This window comes from Myotis daubentonii, chromosome 13, assembly GCF_963259705.1.
Source record: "Myotis daubentonii chromosome 13, mMyoDau2.1, whole genome shotgun sequence".
NCBI lineage: Eukaryota > Metazoa > Chordata > Mammalia > Chiroptera > Vespertilionidae > Myotis > Myotis daubentonii.
The window spans coordinates 47967776-47984210 of record NC_081852.1 but is presented as its reverse complement, the minus strand read 5'-3'; the positions used below and the strand labels follow the sequence as shown (position 1 = coordinate 47984210).

The 16435-nt window shown below is 56.4% G+C and overlaps 1 protein-coding gene across 3 annotated transcripts in view; it reads left to right on the top strand.

Annotated features, from left to right (window-relative positions):
* Positions 1-16435, top strand: part of SH3PXD2A (SH3 and PX domains 2A) — a 220518-nt gene that overhangs the window by 193947 nt on the left and 10136 nt on the right. For all 3 annotated transcript variants that reach the window (XR_009448256.1, XM_059661286.1, XM_059661287.1), the window contains 5 exons: positions 2597-2680; positions 7951-8068; positions 11807-12144; positions 13208-13257; positions 16290-16409. Coding sequence is in view for 2 of the 3 variants with exons in the window: in XM_059661286.1 (XP_059517269.1) it covers positions 2597-2680; positions 7951-8068; positions 11807-12144; positions 13208-13257; positions 16290-16409 (710 nt within the window). In the remaining variant the exon portion in view is untranslated. The remainder of the gene's footprint in view (positions 1-2596; positions 2681-7950; positions 8069-11806; positions 12145-13207; positions 13258-16289; positions 16410-16435) is intronic.

Here is a 16435-nt window from a genome sequence, read left to right as displayed (position 1 = left end):
CCCGGGATCCCCAGGGATTGGTGCCCACCACATCCCTGGCCCCAGGAATGAGCCCAACTCCTGGAGGCAGCTTTCCCACTCTTCTCCCTAAACCCATCACAGCCCCTACAGAAAGCTGACCATGTTTCAGCCCCTCCTCTCTCGCTCCGACTCACAAGCTCACCTCCCATCCAGGCCTGTCCCTGCGGCCCCCTTGTGAGGCTAAAATGAGAGGGGAAATTCCTGTGGGGTGTGGATCTCGGGGTTTGGCAACTTTGGAGCAGAGACTGGGAAGAAGAGTCTTGGGCTAGACCCCCAAAGTTCCCTTTTCCTCAAGAAGCCCCCCATTTCCCAAGAAGCCCCAGGTTCCTCTGGGCCCCCCAGAGACCCTCCCTTTGCCTGCCCCACCCCACACAACTTCTGTGCACGGGTTGTTCTGCTCAGAGGCCTCGGCTATGATATCCGTTAGTCTAGCTGAGGGTGCGGACGCGGAGGGCAGGTCTGTGAGTCATTTCTCAGGGTTGCAGTCACCAGACAGGTGGCTCCAGGCCCCGCACCATCAGCCTCTCTTTGCAGCTAGGTCTTTCTAGTTGCATTTCAAGGAGCCTGCCTCAGGCCAGCATTGGTCTGGACAGCCTGTCTGTGGTCTCAGGTATTCCCTAGAGCAGCTGCCAGAGCCCAGTGTGAGGCACCCCTAGTTCCCGGCTGCCTGCTTCTAATGATTTCCAAGTCTCCCATGTCCTGGCAGCAGGAATGCTTGCCCTAACTAACGGTCAGTGGGGACCGTCCAAATGGCATGTCTGAGAGCCAGGGGGATGGAGGCCTGCCACCCGGGGCTGAGGCCACCTCCAGGCCTCCTCCCCACCCCTCTTCCCATTGCCCAGGCCAAAACAAGCAGTCCGCCAAGCGCCAGCTCCTTATTCATCCTTCCCCTAAATGTCCGTTACTCAGCAGGCAGTCGGAGCCCCACCCTTCCTCCTGTGATGTTTTAGTTCAGTCCCTTGACCAGAATGGCAGTCCCTGCAATGCATGGCCACCTTGTGACCGGGTTCCAGGGACCAGGCCCCACCAGGAAGCGCCGTGTGCTCAGGCCAGGTGCTCAGTCCTTCCAGCTGCTTCCTAAGCCCTGGAGTGGGGCCTTCATCCCATCAAAGCTTCCCTAACCGCTGTCAGAGTCCTCCCAGGCTGGCCTCACACAGGCCCTGACTTACGTTCCACCGGGCTCGTTCAGTCCCCTCGCTTGTTGCACTCCAGGGCAAGGGGTGTCCACTCTAATGACAGGCGAGGAAGCAGGCTTAGAGAGGGTGGTGTAGAAACTTGGCCATGGGGCCTGGACTGAATCCACACCTCCTGACCTTTAGTCCAGGCCTCCTGCTTACAAGAAGCAGACCACACAGGCCACTGTCCTCCTTCCAGGCAAGCAGCTCCTTCCCAAGAAGCTTTGGTGGCATTGGGTTCGGGTGTGTCCGGACAGTTTGCTGGGACTCTAATTGCCTGCTTCCCTTCCCCAGACCTGGGCAGCCTAGCACCCTCCTCCTGCAGTGCCCAGAGGTGGGAGCCGGTTGGCCCCCTGGAGTCCTGGTCTGGTGTCAGTGCCACTGGTGTTCCATGGGAAGGCGGGGGTATCTGGAACTGGGACGAGGCAATCAGACGACCGGCGCAGAATGCTGCCCCAGAGGGGGTGGCTGGACGGAGGGGCCTGGAGCAGTGAGAGGCAGGGGAGGCAGCTTCTGTCATCAGAGTCACATGGATAATGTGCAGAGAAGGAACAGAACTAGGGCCCGTGGCCTCCACCCATGTGTGCACGTCACTCGGCACCATTTCTTAGGGATCAGCCATGAGCTTGGCCTTTTGCTGGGCCCCGGGGATGCAGATAGTCTTTGCCCTCAATGGGTGACTGAAAGCCGGACATAAACGCAGAACAGTAAGAGCTATAAGCCCTGCGGAAGGGATCTGAGTCTCTTCCACACACTGTGCCTGGCTCGTGGTGGCAGGGTCACAAGCAGAACCTGGTGAGTGGGGCTGCAAGCCCTGGTGTGATGGGCCCCCACACTGCCCCGGGAACAGGGACAACGGCTGGAGCAGCGGCCTCTCCCTGGGGTCCCCGCAGAGGGTCATCCTTGCACTGGCCGGAGCCAAGTGCTGGGATTCTAAATCAGTGATGCGAACCTATGACACGCGTGTCAGAGGTGGCACGCAAACTCATTTTTTTGGTTGATTTTTCTTTGTTAAATGGCATTTAAATATATAAAATAAATATCAAAAGTATAAGTCTTTGTTTAACTATGGTTACAAATATCAAGAAATTTATATATGTGACACGGCACCAGAGTTAAGTGAGGGTTTTTCAAAATGCTGACACGCCGAGCTCAAAAGGTTCGCCATCACTGGTCTAAATTCTCAGCCCAACTCTGGTTCTGGGGCATGACCTTCAGCTTTGGTCATGCCCATGATGTCCCTTGTCGGATGCCCCCATCCGACAGGTGTGTGCCGCTGACCTGGGAGTGTGACCCTTCCCTTCCTTCCTCCCTCTCCTGCCCCATCCATCTCATCTTCATCTCCATTCTCTCCCCCGGTTCCTGTCGGCCGCATGTTCCATCGCCATCTCCCACGCCAGTGTCCAAGAGACGCAAGGCCCATCTGCGGCGCCTGGATCGCCGGTGGACCCTGGGCGGGATGGTCAACAGGCAGCACAGCCGAGGTGACCGCGGGCGCCGGCTTCTCACCTGCAGCTGCCGCCTCTTTCTCTCTCACTAACACCTCTGCTCCTCTCGGGCTCTGCCTGTGACCTCCTCACCCAGATCCACTGGCCAGGCTTTTCTTTCTCCCACTGCAGCTGTTGGGGGAGGGGAGGGGAGAGGAGGGGAGGGGAGGGGGGCACGGGGGCTGCTGGGGATTGGGATGACACTGGAGGTGGCTCCAGTTTCTGTCTGTACGGGGGTGGGGGTCACGGGACCTGAGGCAGGGTGGGGGAGCAGTTGGACTTGATGGGCCACATTTGTCTAGGGAACTGCAGATTAAGAGAACTGAGTGTTTCTGAATCTGTTCATGAGCCATCTCTCTCACACACACACACACACACACACATACACACACACACACACACACACACACGCTGCATTGCCTTCCTCCCCTGAGAAGGTGCTCCCTGAGCCAAAGCTGTTCCAGCATTCCTTAGGGACAGAGTAGGAAGAAGGACCAGCCCATAACCCACCTCCTCCAGCCAGCTCCCAGGGAACTAGAAAGGGAGTAAGAGCCAGACCCAGCCTGCCGCCTTCAGCATCTCCAGCACCAGCCACTGGGACTGGGGGTGGGGAGCTGCTGATCTAGGGGATTCCATGGAGGCCCCTGGTCTGTCACCCAGGCTAATCAGGAACCAAGACTTTTGCAGGTTCAGGGCCTTTCCAACGTCCAGGAGCTGGGGACATAGTGGGTGAGGGCCTCTAACAAACCCCGACACATGTCCAGAGCCCCCGGGCCAGAGCGACCGGTTTCCCCTGCCTCTGGGAGAGCACGTTGTGTATGCTCCGGGCAGGGCCAGGGAGAGCTGAGAGGGTGTGTGATAAGCACTGGCCTCTCTAGAATGGCAGGGGTGCCCTGTGACTTGCACCCCGACCCTGAAGTTTGTTCCTGAACAAATATAAGACCATGTTCAGTATCTGTCCCCAAGCCCCAGGCAGCAGGAAGCCTGGACTCTGGGGTGGCCACTGCCTGTGGCTGGCTTAGTGTCAGGCTCAGAGCACTGACCGTGAGGAGCCTAGCTTGTCCTGAAGACGGAGTGTGGGTTGGACCCCAGAGGCTAGCACAGGGCAGGGGGCTGGGTCATGGAAACAGCAAGAACAGGTGGGATGTAAAGCAAAAGCAGCCTAGAGCGAGGAGGGGTGGGACAGCATTGCTGGGGGACCAGGCTAGGATGCAGCCCCGAGCCTGACAAAGGACAGCGGGACACGGGCCTGGAAAAAGCAGCAGGGAGGAAGGCGCGGCCTTTCCCATCCCCTCCAGCATCTGCTCCAAACACTGTGACACACTGAGCCCCGAGTACAACTCTGTCTCCACAGCCACATGGACGCGTGCAGCCAGTGACGCACCACTCTGCATAGCCCTGATGGCCACAGGACACTGTCCCAGCCAATCCCACAGCTGCACATCCACTCACGGGTACACACAATTCCACATATGCAACCACATGTAGACTGCTCCATGTACACATTATTTACACAGTCACAGTAACAGCCACCCACACTGCTCACGGCCACACATGTTTAGTTCTGCAGCAATACCACAAGTACACATATAGCTCCATGGAGTCTCATGTGCATGGTCCCCATGCCACAGATACACAGGCAGTATAGTCACAACTCCAAACATATATCACATATATGTAGATACAAATACCCAGCCAGACACATACTTCTGTGGTCACCCATAAATATGTAAATTCAAGTCCACAACTCCTCTCTCTCTCTCTCTCTCTCTCTCTCTCTCTCTCTCTCTCTCTCACACACACACACACACACACACACACACACACACACACGCACGCACATAAGAGATCTAAACATTATTTCCCAGTCTTAGCCCTAAGTTAAATCAGGCAGCCAAGAAAAACTTGCTAGAAGTTGGCTAGGAGACACTTGGTTACGAAGAGCCGAGCTGATGGGGGGAAGCAGGCAGTAGGTCATATAGGACTAGACAAGAGAAACGCAGTGCCTCCCCAGGGCCTCCATTCCCTGTTCCCTCAGCCAACCAGGCCTTTGGAATCAAAAGGCCCCTTGCAGTAGGGTTGGGTAAATTGTGGGGGCCCACAGGGGAGCCGGGGAGACTGCTGACGGAGGGGAAAGTGTTTGGAAAGAGGAGGCGTCTGTGGTTTGGAAACTGCAGGGCTCTCCAGCCCCTGCCTCCAAAACCAAAATAGGCCTGTCCACCTCCCCACAGCCACCCACCCACTCACCCAGCGGGCGGCCTGGCCAGCCCTTCCTGGGCGGGGTTGCCACCATCTTTGGATGGCATATCAGAGTGGCCACAGCCATGGTGTTCCTCAGAAGCCCCGAGTGCCCCCCAGAGCTCATAGTCCCCATTCCCTCAACTCCAAAGGGGCATCTCTCCTGGAGACCCCAACCAACCTGAATCTCTCACCACCCCCCGAGGCCATTTCCATCTGCCTGGGCATCCTCCCACCTGGTCCCTAGGTGGGAGATGTGGCCCTGCTTCTGTGGAGGGGCTAGCTGTGCTCCTCCCTCGGGGAAACCTGGGAGCTATGGGCCTGAGTTCCACGTAGCACATGTTCACACGGAGGGAATTCACGCCTCCACTGTCTGAGCCAGCCGTGGCAGAAAACCAAGCCCCCAGACAGACCAGTTGGAAGAGTTGCCCGGCCTGGAACCAGGACCCTGAGTTTTCATCACCTGGAACCTACACAGCTCCAGGGCAGGACAGGCCTCTGAGCCAGCCAGATAAATCGCTAGGAGCCCATAAACTCCCGGACACCTGTGTTCTCGGCGGCCACGGGGCCACCGAGAGAAGGGCCTTTTGCAGGAGCAGCTCGGCCCTCCTGGGGAAGGTCGACATCCTTGGTGCCACCCACCTCAACAGGGTCAGGGGGATGCAGGTGGTTACAGGACCCCCGGGGCTCGGCCCTCGGCACGCACCCGGGGGCTGTGGAGGCTGGTGCATGGGCCTGGAAGCTCCAGAGCCCGAGCCCACATGACAGGGTTTAGGCCGTGTTCTCTGCCCTGCGGCCGGGCAGGGCTCCTCTGATCTTCCCGAGAGAAGGACTGTAATTTTTCTCTGCAAAAGCAACTTTGCCTAGGAAAACTTTAATGATGGCTTCCTGCTGGAACCACAGGCTTTTAAAAATAGCCCAGCTGAGCAAAGGCAAAATGTGGAGCCCAGGCCTCGCCGCCCCCTAACCTCAGAACCCTAGCTGCCCGGGGCCTGGCGCTGCCCCTCTGGCCGCCGCCGGGGCCAGGCTACACCGGACCCCGTTGGAAAATGGAGCGGGACCAGGAGCAGGCAGGAGAGTGGAGGGCTGGCCTCTGGAACACTGAACTTCTCAAAGGCCGAGTCAGAATCTGGCCGAAGGAGGTTCTCAGGCGGTCTTGGCAGCTTGCGGCACGGCTGCACTGGAATCTGAAAGCTTCCAGGAGCCGGTCGGTGCTGAGAGAGGCTCACAGTGGAGAAGAGACGCCCACGGGTCGTCACCTACCTTCTGCCTTTTGGCGGCCTTTCAGAGTCGGCCCTCGGCCCATCAGCTCTGTCCTCACAGCCTGGCAGGGCAGCTGCCTCCATCCCAAAGGGAGCTGCTATCTCAGCCCAGGACAGGGCTGCAGACAGGACCCCGATAATCCAGGGAAGAATGAACAGATGGCCTTCCTTTCACAGGCGTTTGGGGTGGCAGCTGCCCCCTCCCCCCACTGCTGCCCGAGACTCACTCAGCCAGGCTGCCCTCTAGGGTCCAGCTAAGGAGTCGGGGTGATTGTCACAGCTGGAAGCCAGGAGGTGGGGGGCAGGCATCTCAGAAACTCGTGTTCTGTGCCAGCATCCTACTATTTTGAGCTCACAGAAAGCCTCCTGCCCAGCGCCCCTGCTCAGCCCCGCCTGCCCCTTCATCCACGCGCCCACAGTCCATTTGGAGCTCCTGTTGTGTGCAAGGCACTGTCTCAGCCCCAGGGGAGCACCCACACGGAGAAGACAACGTAGGTTCAGGGTGCCCCCTCCAAGGGCCGTGGCCAGATGGCCGGTTCTTCTCTACCTATGCTCTGCTCCTAGTTCTCCTCGAGGGCAGGGTGGGGACATGTACGTCTTCCTGAAGACTGCCTGGTCCTCTGGGAGGCTCTCCATCCAGGAGGCAGGGTTTGTGGCCAGCCAGCTGTGGGTCTAGCTGTCAGGGGTCCTGGAGGCAGGCAGAGCTGGCCCCAGTAGAAGCAGAAGAATCACCTCCCTGGGAGCCTGAGCAAGGAGCCATGTGGAGGCAGCAAGGCCCCCTGCCAGGAGAGAGGCTGAAGGAACCAGGGAAGGCACATGTGGCCCAGCCTCCCATGCCTGCCCTCCCACGCCTTCCCTGAGCTCCCACACAGTGCCTCTTTCCCAGTGCCTGGGAGACCCTGAACAGGCCCACAGTCAGACGGGGAGACCAGAGCAGGCAGCTCCCAGAGGGGATCTGCCATGCTGTGTGGTCAGCTCGGCATGCTGTCCTCCAGACCAGCAGTCACCGACCTTTCAGACCTCGGTCCACGGACCACCGGTTGGTGACCACTGCTCCAGATAATGTACGGACACGGCAGCTCGCTCAGGGCTCCGCAAGCTGAGGTCCTGCCTGGTTGTGCTCGTTGTCCATGGGACCTTTATCTTAACAAGACACATAACCTGCCCCATGGAACGTGTGTTACCCAAAATCCTCTCAGGGAAATCACATGATCAGGTCACCAGATGACCAGATGAGTGGTCAGGTAAGGCTTCCCTGGGGACAGGGCTCCGGAGCATTCAGAAGACCAGACAGGAAGGATGAGGGGTTGAGGTGGAGAAGGGCTAGGAGAGCAAGTCCGAGACCCAGAAGTGTCACACATTCAGGGCAAGAGGAGGTGTGCCGTGGGGCCTCCAGGCATTCAGGGGACACTCAGGCTTGGTCTCAGACTTCTCAACACAGGCCCCATGAAGGACAGGTTCCTCCTAACCCTGCCCTCAGCCCATGGAGCTGGGAGCCGAAGGACTCCAGGCCCCGGCAGCCTGGCTGCTGTTACTGGGCTAGGAGGCCGGGAGAGCCTTGGTGTTGCCCAGGGTTTTGCCAGACCACCTGAGGCCCTGGCTGGCTTTGGCACACACTGGGAGCAGCGATGAAGCCTGGAAGAGCCAGATGCTGACCCAGTGCAACCAGCTAAGCAAGGCCAGGCCATGGGGGAGGAAGAGGCAGGAAGGAGGAGCGCATCCCAATCTCAAGTAATTGTGCTTTCTTGCTTGTCCTGCCACCCACAGAGGAGAAGTATGTCACTGTGCAGCCTTACACCAGCCAAAGCAAGGACGAGATTGGCTTTGAGAAGGGCGTCACCGTGGAGGTGATCAGGAAGAACTTGGAGGGCTGGTGGTACATCAGGTAGGAGCCCCAGCAGAGGAGCGAGATGCCCTGAGCAGCAGAGCAGGTAGATACTGCTGAGTGGCCGGAGACACCAGATGGCGAGTAGATACCGACAGGAGCTTCGCACCCACTGCCCTGGCTTGGCGGCACTGAGCCTGCACAGCTGAACACCCCAAACAGAGATTGCTCATTTCGCAGATCCTCTCCCGGGACGCGTAAAGCAGAGCCTGCGCGGCCGCCAGCGGGGCACAGGGGCTCCGGCCCAGCTTGCAGGCGATGGTGCAATCGCTCCCCTGCAAGACCCGTGCCACTGCCAAGAGGGTCCGGCACATCTGAATTTGGTTTTCTGCGTCCAGTTTTGGCTGCTGCCTGGTGTGCTCTGCAGCTCAGGCCGCCTGGAGCGCTGGCGTCCCCAGGCCTTGCCGAGGTCCCAGCAGGCCGCCCCTGCTGCCCACGGCTCAGCACTCCGGCTGTCCCCAGCTGTCCCCTTTGCAGGGCTGGCTCACGTGGTTGTGAGAGCTGAGCCCAGGCCTGGTTCAGAGGCCTCTTCCTTCTGTTCCTCCCTCTCCCAGGGCCTGCTCACACTCCCCAGCTGAGAAACTCATTGGGGAGTAGGAGGGGAGTTCGGAGCTTTTCTGATGCTCCTGGAAACAAACAAAACCCGTGGGCTTCACCCCACCTCTCCCCTACCGAGTCCTGCCCCTCCAGTCCCCTCTGCCCTGGAACTCCAGGCCAGCGCCACCCTCTGGGAGCCTCACTCTCAGGAAATGTTTTGGTTCCTTTGGGACCTGCTCAGCTGTGGTGATTTTGTCCAATTTCTTTCTTCTCTACCTGTAACCAGGTTGGCAGAGATAGCCCCACATCTGTGGGCTTGGGGACCACCTTGCCGGCCCACCACACCTGGGCACCCTAGACCCACTGTGGGCAGGATTCATGCTCCGGGCTGTCTCCCACCATGGGGACAGGATTGGCCAAGGTGGCGCGGGCCCTCAGAGATGGTTGCTCAGACCACGCCGACCGGCCAACGCTGATGGTGTTGAGATTGGTCGGTGCTGATGGGTAGGATGAAGGTCACTGGCCTCATGGGATTGAACTTCAGTGTGACCTGACAGGACATAGCTGCCCTGACCCTGTGCATGTCAGTCAGGAGGGCTGAGGTGTCCCTTTCTGTCTGGTTAGGTGGGTCAGGACTGTGTGCCTGGACGTGTGCTGCCCAAAGCCCTGCCCGTAGATGTGCATGTGCTCTCAGCAGTGGAAGCTAGCGCCAACCCCAAATCCAACAACCATGTGTCTGGCGTAGGAAGCCGGTGATTGGTCTGGCAGGCTGGTTACCTGGACCACTTGCTGGGAGGTTATCTACAAAGCTGCTGGCTTTTGTTTTCTTTTGTTGTTTGGGGGGTTTTTTGCGTTTTCTAAAATGACCAATAAAGCCACTTTGTGCTGCTTTTTCTAGTCAGCTCTTGTCCCCATGGTCTATCCCTTTAGCTAGCGGGAGCTTCAGCTGAGAAAACCCTGCTGAAAGGGTTCCACCTTAAGAAGGCTGCCAGACACCCCCTTAAATATGCCATTTCCCAACATTCCAGGCTCTGTGTTGATCCTCATTTCCTGTCTTTCTTCTCCACCCCCATCCCCCTACACCCCCTCCCTCTCCCTCCATCTCCTTTTCCAGTTTGCTTCCCTCTGGAGTCATTCCATGCTCCAGAGCTGGAAAGCAGATGTGAGCCGAGTTGGACCCAGACACACACGCAGCCGCTCCTGACTCCCTCGCCTCTCTCCGCCTGGAATCTAATTTTATCCATGTAACAGCGGAGGAACACACAGGATTTGAAACGGGAGCACTCGGGGCAGTGAGCTGGCCTGACCGTCACTCCTGTGACACCCTGCTCCCCACCTCTCCAGTGTTCTCAGCAAAGCCCCTGCAGCAGCCGGCAGCTTCCTCTTCCTCTTTTCTCCGAGATGCGGGAGCTCCCGCTTCTGAGCCAGATGCTGCCACCAGCTAGTGGTGTGACCCTCTGCTACTTGCTTTGCTTTTCTGAGCCTTGGTTGCTGCCAAGATTAGGCATCTTGAGTAGTTGCTTCTACCCACCCCTGAAATTCTGTGCTTCTGTCTGTTAGCGCCATGGTTTCCATCCATTTGTTCACTGATGTCTGCCTTCCAGGCCCCAAACAGGGAGCCAGATGGGCGAGCGTGGGTCAGCCCGTCTGCTTGTACCTGTGGCATACACAGGGAAAGCCACCCCTACCCAAGCTTTCCAGCAAAGCTCAAGACATGCTGATAGAAACTTCTTTCACATTCCCTTTTCTCCCACCTAATGAGTGCCCAAGAGCAAGGTCAGATGGAGAGGCAGGGGAGAGGGGCTTGTCAGACATCTGGCATGGAGGAGCCATTCCAAAGAGCCAGATGTGTCCCAGGAAGCAGACAGGGACCTCACAGACCAGACTCGGGGGCATGGGCAACTCCTGGACGAGGAAAGGAGCTCCGAGGGGTTTGGGTAGAAGCTCAACCCCATGGAGGGGCAAAGGAGGGGAAGCTTGTTTTCAGAAGTCATTGAATCGCCTAAAATGAAGTCAGCCCTGTCATTTGCCTTTTCTCTTGTTTATGGGATTTGGGGTTTTGTTTTCGTTTTGCCATACCAGAGGTTTTACTTTTATCCAGTCATGTGCTTTATCCTCAGCCTCTCCAGATTCAGCAAGTATTCGCAACTTGCATTTTTATTTTGCGATACAGTGTGAGGCCAGGGTCCCGCTTGTTTTTCTTAACTGGATAATCAGTTGTCCCCAAGTCACTCACTGACTAAGCCATCCTTACCCCACTAATTTGAAATGTTCCTTTTAGCATTGGTCTGTTGGTGGACTTGTTCTGTGAACTTGATTTGTCTGCTATTTCTGCGTGGTACCAATACTTCCCCCACTCAGTCACTCTTCTTTAGAGAGATCTTCCTACTTGGTCTCAATGTGTTCATCCTTTTGGATAATTTTTGCAGTGACTCTATCCCTGCATTTTTTAAAAAATAATATTTTTTATTGATTTCAGAGAGGAAGGGAGAGAGATAGAAACATCACTGATGAGAGAGAATCATTGATCAGCTGCCTCCTGCATGTCCCCTAGTAGGGATCAAGCCCACCATTCGGGCATGTGCCCTTGACCAGAATCAAACCCAGGACCCTTCAGTCCACAGGCCGGCGCTCTATCCACTGAGCCAAACCAACTAGTGCTGTCCCTGCATTTTGGCCCAAGAGAAAGAAATTGAGCTCCTGGATAGGGACTTTGTCCAAGAAGCCGTAGACCAGAACTCGCGTTTCCTAACTCACCGGGGCTACCTCGTCGCCTCTCTGATAATAATACTTCACCTTCCAATAGGACATTTAACTCAAGACACCGTCTCATTTCTTATCTCTACAGTTGCCCTCTACGTATTGCGAGGTAGCAGGCTGTTATGAAATCTACCTTTCGGGCAACCCACAGTTTGAGGAATCTTTTAACCTGAAGGTCCCACATTTGCCTGACTTTGCAGAGTGTGAGCACTCACACCAAGAGGGATCACAGAGAGCAAGGGGATGGGAAGAAGTGGTGTTTAAGGTGTCTTTTCCACCTGCCCAGTTCCGGTTCTCTCTGGAGGAGTGGGAATGCCAAGTGTCTGCTGAACACCGTAGAAAAGGCTCTGCTGGGCAAGGCCCGATGGAGCCTGGGCCTGGGAGGGGTGTGGGGTCAGGCCTCAGTGCTCTAATGCCCCGTGTCCCACTCCTCCCCCATAGGTACCTGGGCAAAGAAGGCTGGGCACCAGCCTCCTACCTGAAGAAAGCCAAGGATGACCTGCCAGCTCGGAAGAAGAATCTGGCGGGCCCCGTGGAGATCATTGGGAACATCATGGAGATCAGCAACCTGTTGAACAAGAAGACATCAGGGGACAAAGAGACGCCCCCAGCCGAAGGCGAGGGCCCGGAGGCCCCCATTGCCAAGAAGGAGATCAGCCTGCCCATCCTCTGCAACGCCTCCAACGGCAGCGCCCTGGGGATCCCCGAGAGGACCGTCTCCAAGCTGGCCCAGGGCTCCCCAGCTGTGGCCAGGATTGCCCCTCAGCGGGCCCAGATCAGTAAGAGCCTTGCCGAGCCCCGGGTCCTTGTTGCAAAGCAATGTATAGAGTGGGCCTGGGGTGCAAGGAAAGCTAGAGGGGTGTGCAGGACCCCCATGTCATTTTCTTCTTGATACATTGATGACCCCTCACCCCTGACCCCAGCCTCACTCTGCCCACTTGTCTCATGCTAATTACAAGAGTGGACAAGGCAATTCCTCCCCACTGCTCCACTGAAGACAAATTACATGAGTGTAAAAGGTGCTGGCATTCCCGTCCCTAGTGGAGAGCCCGGAGTGCTCACTTTGCAGAGAAGTGTAGCCCCCGGCTGTGAAATGAGCCGAAGGTGCAAGGCTGCTTTGCTGATAGAGGAACATCTTTCTGGGCCTTCCCCCTCCTTCCCGATTGCCTTTCCCCAGTTGCTAGAAACCGAAAAGACATGGACAGGCTGGCTTTACCTCTCTGCACGAGCATATTTTTAAGGGGCGTTCTTCAGGAATCTCCCTCCTTCGCACGGGAGGAACCGGCTCTCAGGCACCCTCTGAATCTCGCGCGTCCCTGGCTCACAGAGCCTTCGTTTGGGGGTTAAACTGTTCTCTATTATGAGAGACAAGCTTCTGTGTGTGTCCAGCCGGCCTTAAATCTGGAGGAAAGCTGTTTTGATTCTAAACGTGGTTAAGTCAGCTCTGTGCCTGCAGTCTTTTAGGCAAGCAGTTGGGAAATCTGAGGGCATCGCCTCTAGCCTGGAATTGAGCCAGCTTCTAGGGATTCAGTAGTGAGCGCCCGAGAGACACGGGTTCGGCTCCCAACTTTGATACTCTATGCCCTTGGATAAAGCTATATACCCTTTCTCCTCAAAAACGCCTCCTCAGTGTCTGCACATTTCACAATGTGCACATCACCTCAGAGGGTCCGTGGACACCCCCCCCCCCCCCCCCGCCCGGCAGCACAGCCAGGGAAGTGAGAGCATGGGTCCATGCAGGAACTTCCCAGAAACAGAGGGTGGTTATGCCCAGGGAAGCAGGTACAGGCCGTGTTGCCCAGCGTCTGGCTGGCATTCTTTAAACCGTGTGTCTTCTTCCAGGCTCCCCCAACCTAAGGACAAGGCCTCCACCTCGCAGAGAATCCAGCCTGGTATGTGCCACACCTCATCTGTCTGTTCCCTTCCTGGGGATGTGCTGCCGCAGCCCCAGTCAATTGGCTGTCACACTGCAAAGCCTGCTGGTCCAGAGGTTTCCCAGGGCCCCGCGGGGCCTTCAGCTTTGTGGGGCTGGGGGCAGAGAGGGAAGCCTGCAAATTCCAACCTTTTGGGGGACCTAGCTAGACAGTTTATAATCAAAAACGCTCTGCACTCCAAAACTAAATAAATCCATCCCGGCCACTGCACTGGCAGACATAAACATTTAGACTGGCCGGCGAGTGTCCAGCCAGGGCATTGCCAGGGGCTTGAAATGCAGCTGCTGTCCATGTGAGCCTGGACACCTTTCAGCCTTGCCTCCCTTGCTTAGGAATGCCCGATGGAGGTGGTGGATGCCAGAGCCAGGAGGGCAGAGGGCAGACCAGTGAGCATCCTCCAGGAGGAGGGGTCGATGGCCAGGGCTGGCTTTTATGCTAAAGCTTAAAGATGCTCAGTGCTGCTGGGGTGCCTGGCACCTGTGGGTGGGACTTCCTGGTACCCAGACCATCCGGGACACAGCTGTGCACTCAGAGTGCTGGGCTGGGGCCAGCGGTGATGCTGGTGGCAGACCGAGAGCCCTAGAGCAGAGAACTGTTATCAGCGGCAGTGAGATGTGTGGAAAGAATGGGGCTCGAGTCTGCCAAGCATGGATTCATATTCCACCCTGACACTTAGGAACAGCCACCCCCAGGGCAAGTTGCTTCCCCGCACAAGCCTCAGTTTTCTCATCTGTAAGTACCAGCCATCTCCCAGGGCCGTCGTCGTAAGGGTGAAATAAGACGATGGGTACTGGGGGCTGATGGTCAGGTTTCCATTTCCTGTGTCAGCTGGGACTGTTGGGGGGACTACCTGTGACTCCGTGTGGAAACAGATTTCTGAAGTCACATCTGGGCTAACAGCAAGGGTTACTGTGATCAGTGCCGACTGCCCAGGGTAGGGGGATGGCGGCCGTTCCTGGAGAAGTGGGCCTTCAGTAAACGGGATTATTGAAGATTTGGCCCCTGGAAATGCGACCGCCTTGCCCTGGCCACCAGCCCCAGCGGAGTTTCTGTCTCCCTTTTCCCTGTGTTTTACACAACTAAACAGCGAGTTCTTTCCTGCCGTTTCTCTCAGGCCCAGCTAATTATGTTTGGGCAGACTTGATTTTGGCAAGAAGGGGGTAATTCCTTCCACACTTACCAAACACAGGGCTTGCTGAGGCAGGGCTGCTGTTTCCAGCTAGGCCCGGCCGAATCCCACTTGGCCAGGGGTCTGGGCTGTGCTGGGGCCTGGGCCACATCAGCTCACATGCACGGCTGCAGGGCCAGGCATCAGGGCAGGGAAAGTGGACTGAATCATACCCAGTCCTCCCACCTTCGCTCACTCTGACCGCAGGCAGCTGAGCTGTAACTGGCTGGGTCAGGACTTGCTGGGCCTTGAAGGATGATGAAGGCAGAGGATAGGGTGTTGTTTCAGGAGGAGTGTTTAGCTTTGGCTTTTATTTATGGAGCTTTTCCTGTGCCCCTGGCTGGACCAGAAGTTAGTATCTTATCTCTGTAATCCTCTTTAAAAAAATATATCTATATCTATATCTATATCTATATCTATATCTATCTATCTATCTATCTATCTATATATTGATTTCAGAGAGGAAGGGAGAGGGAGAGAGAGCTAGAAACATCAGTGAGAGAGAATCATTGACCGGCTGCCTCCTGCAGGCCCCACACTGGGGATGAGCCCGAAACCCAGGCATATGCCCTGGCCAGGAATCGAAGTGTGACCTCTCGGTTATAGGTTAATGCTCAGCCACTGAGCCACGCCAGCCAGGCTCTCAGCAGTCCTCTTAATGAGCCTGTTTTAGTTCCATTGTATAGGTCAGGAAACTGAGGCTCAGTGAGGTCAAGGCTAAGGCCGTGCAGCTGGTAAATTGCTGAGCTGGGGTTGGAGCCCACATGTGCCCAGCTGCAAGGCCGAGAGGTCTTTCGAGGTCTTCCTGTTACAACACAGCTACTTCCCCGCCCCCTCAGTCTCCCCCACACACATCCTATTCAAAACATGTTTTGTTTTAACCCCTTTCTGTAATACAAGGACATACAAGGAGTAATGGAGAGGCACGAAGTACCTTTTGGCCAGGATAGAGAACAGGTGCAACTAGAAGATCTGCCCTGTGAGGGCAAATGGGGGTGTCGTCCTTTTGGTTCACTACTGGATGCCCAGTGCCTTAGACCAGAGTCTGACACCCAGTAGACCCACAGGAAACATTTGTAAAATAGATGAATGAGGTTCACAAGTCACTGGCCGTGGCCAGATTCTAAATGTCCTTCCTTGAATGTTGTGGTTAGATATTGATGTGCCAGCGTCTGAAGACATTCAGGCTCTCCGGTGTGTTCCACGGCCCACCGGTGGAGGGTCCGGAGTGTAATCAGCGCCTGCCTGACGTGTGGCAGCATCGTGATGACCAACCAAGGTCTTCTCACCCAGGCCCACGCCCCCTCGCACTCGCACCCCACGCGTGGAGATGGCTGTGTCCCAGCTCTGCCCCTACAGCCGGATGTCGCCCCTGCGGCTCCTCTTTTAGACTTAAGAACGGTGGTTGTCCTCTCCAACAGGGCAGTGTCCGCAGACTTTGTCACAATGATTTCTCCATTTTTTTCAATTTTCTTTTTTTTTTTTTGGAATCAAACCTGGGACCCTTGAGTCCACGGGCCAACGCTCTATCCACTGAGCCAAACCAGTCAGGGCCATTTTTTTAATTTTCGTTTTGGGAACTAGCTGTTGAGGCTCCAGATAACTGGACCTCCAGAGATGGAAGGGTGGACATCCCTGTTACGAAAGGATCATTCTGAAGGCTCAGACAGGTCCCGAGTGAGCCCTAGGTGTTCTCAGAAATCCTAGTGAGGAGAACGACAGATACTCGGGTCAGCTGCTGTCCACTCCTGTGAATGCCTCGCTCACTGCCATTGCGGTCTGATCAGGTGGGTTTTGCTCACTGAGTCCTTCTCTACCTCAGGGGTTCCAGCTGCCGAAGCCACCAGAGCCCCCTTCTGTTGAGGTGGAGTACTACACCATTGCCGAATTCCAGTCCTGCATTTCTGACGGGATCAGCTTTCGGGGTGGACAGAAGGCAGAGGTGAGCCTTGGGCCCTGAGGCTGAGG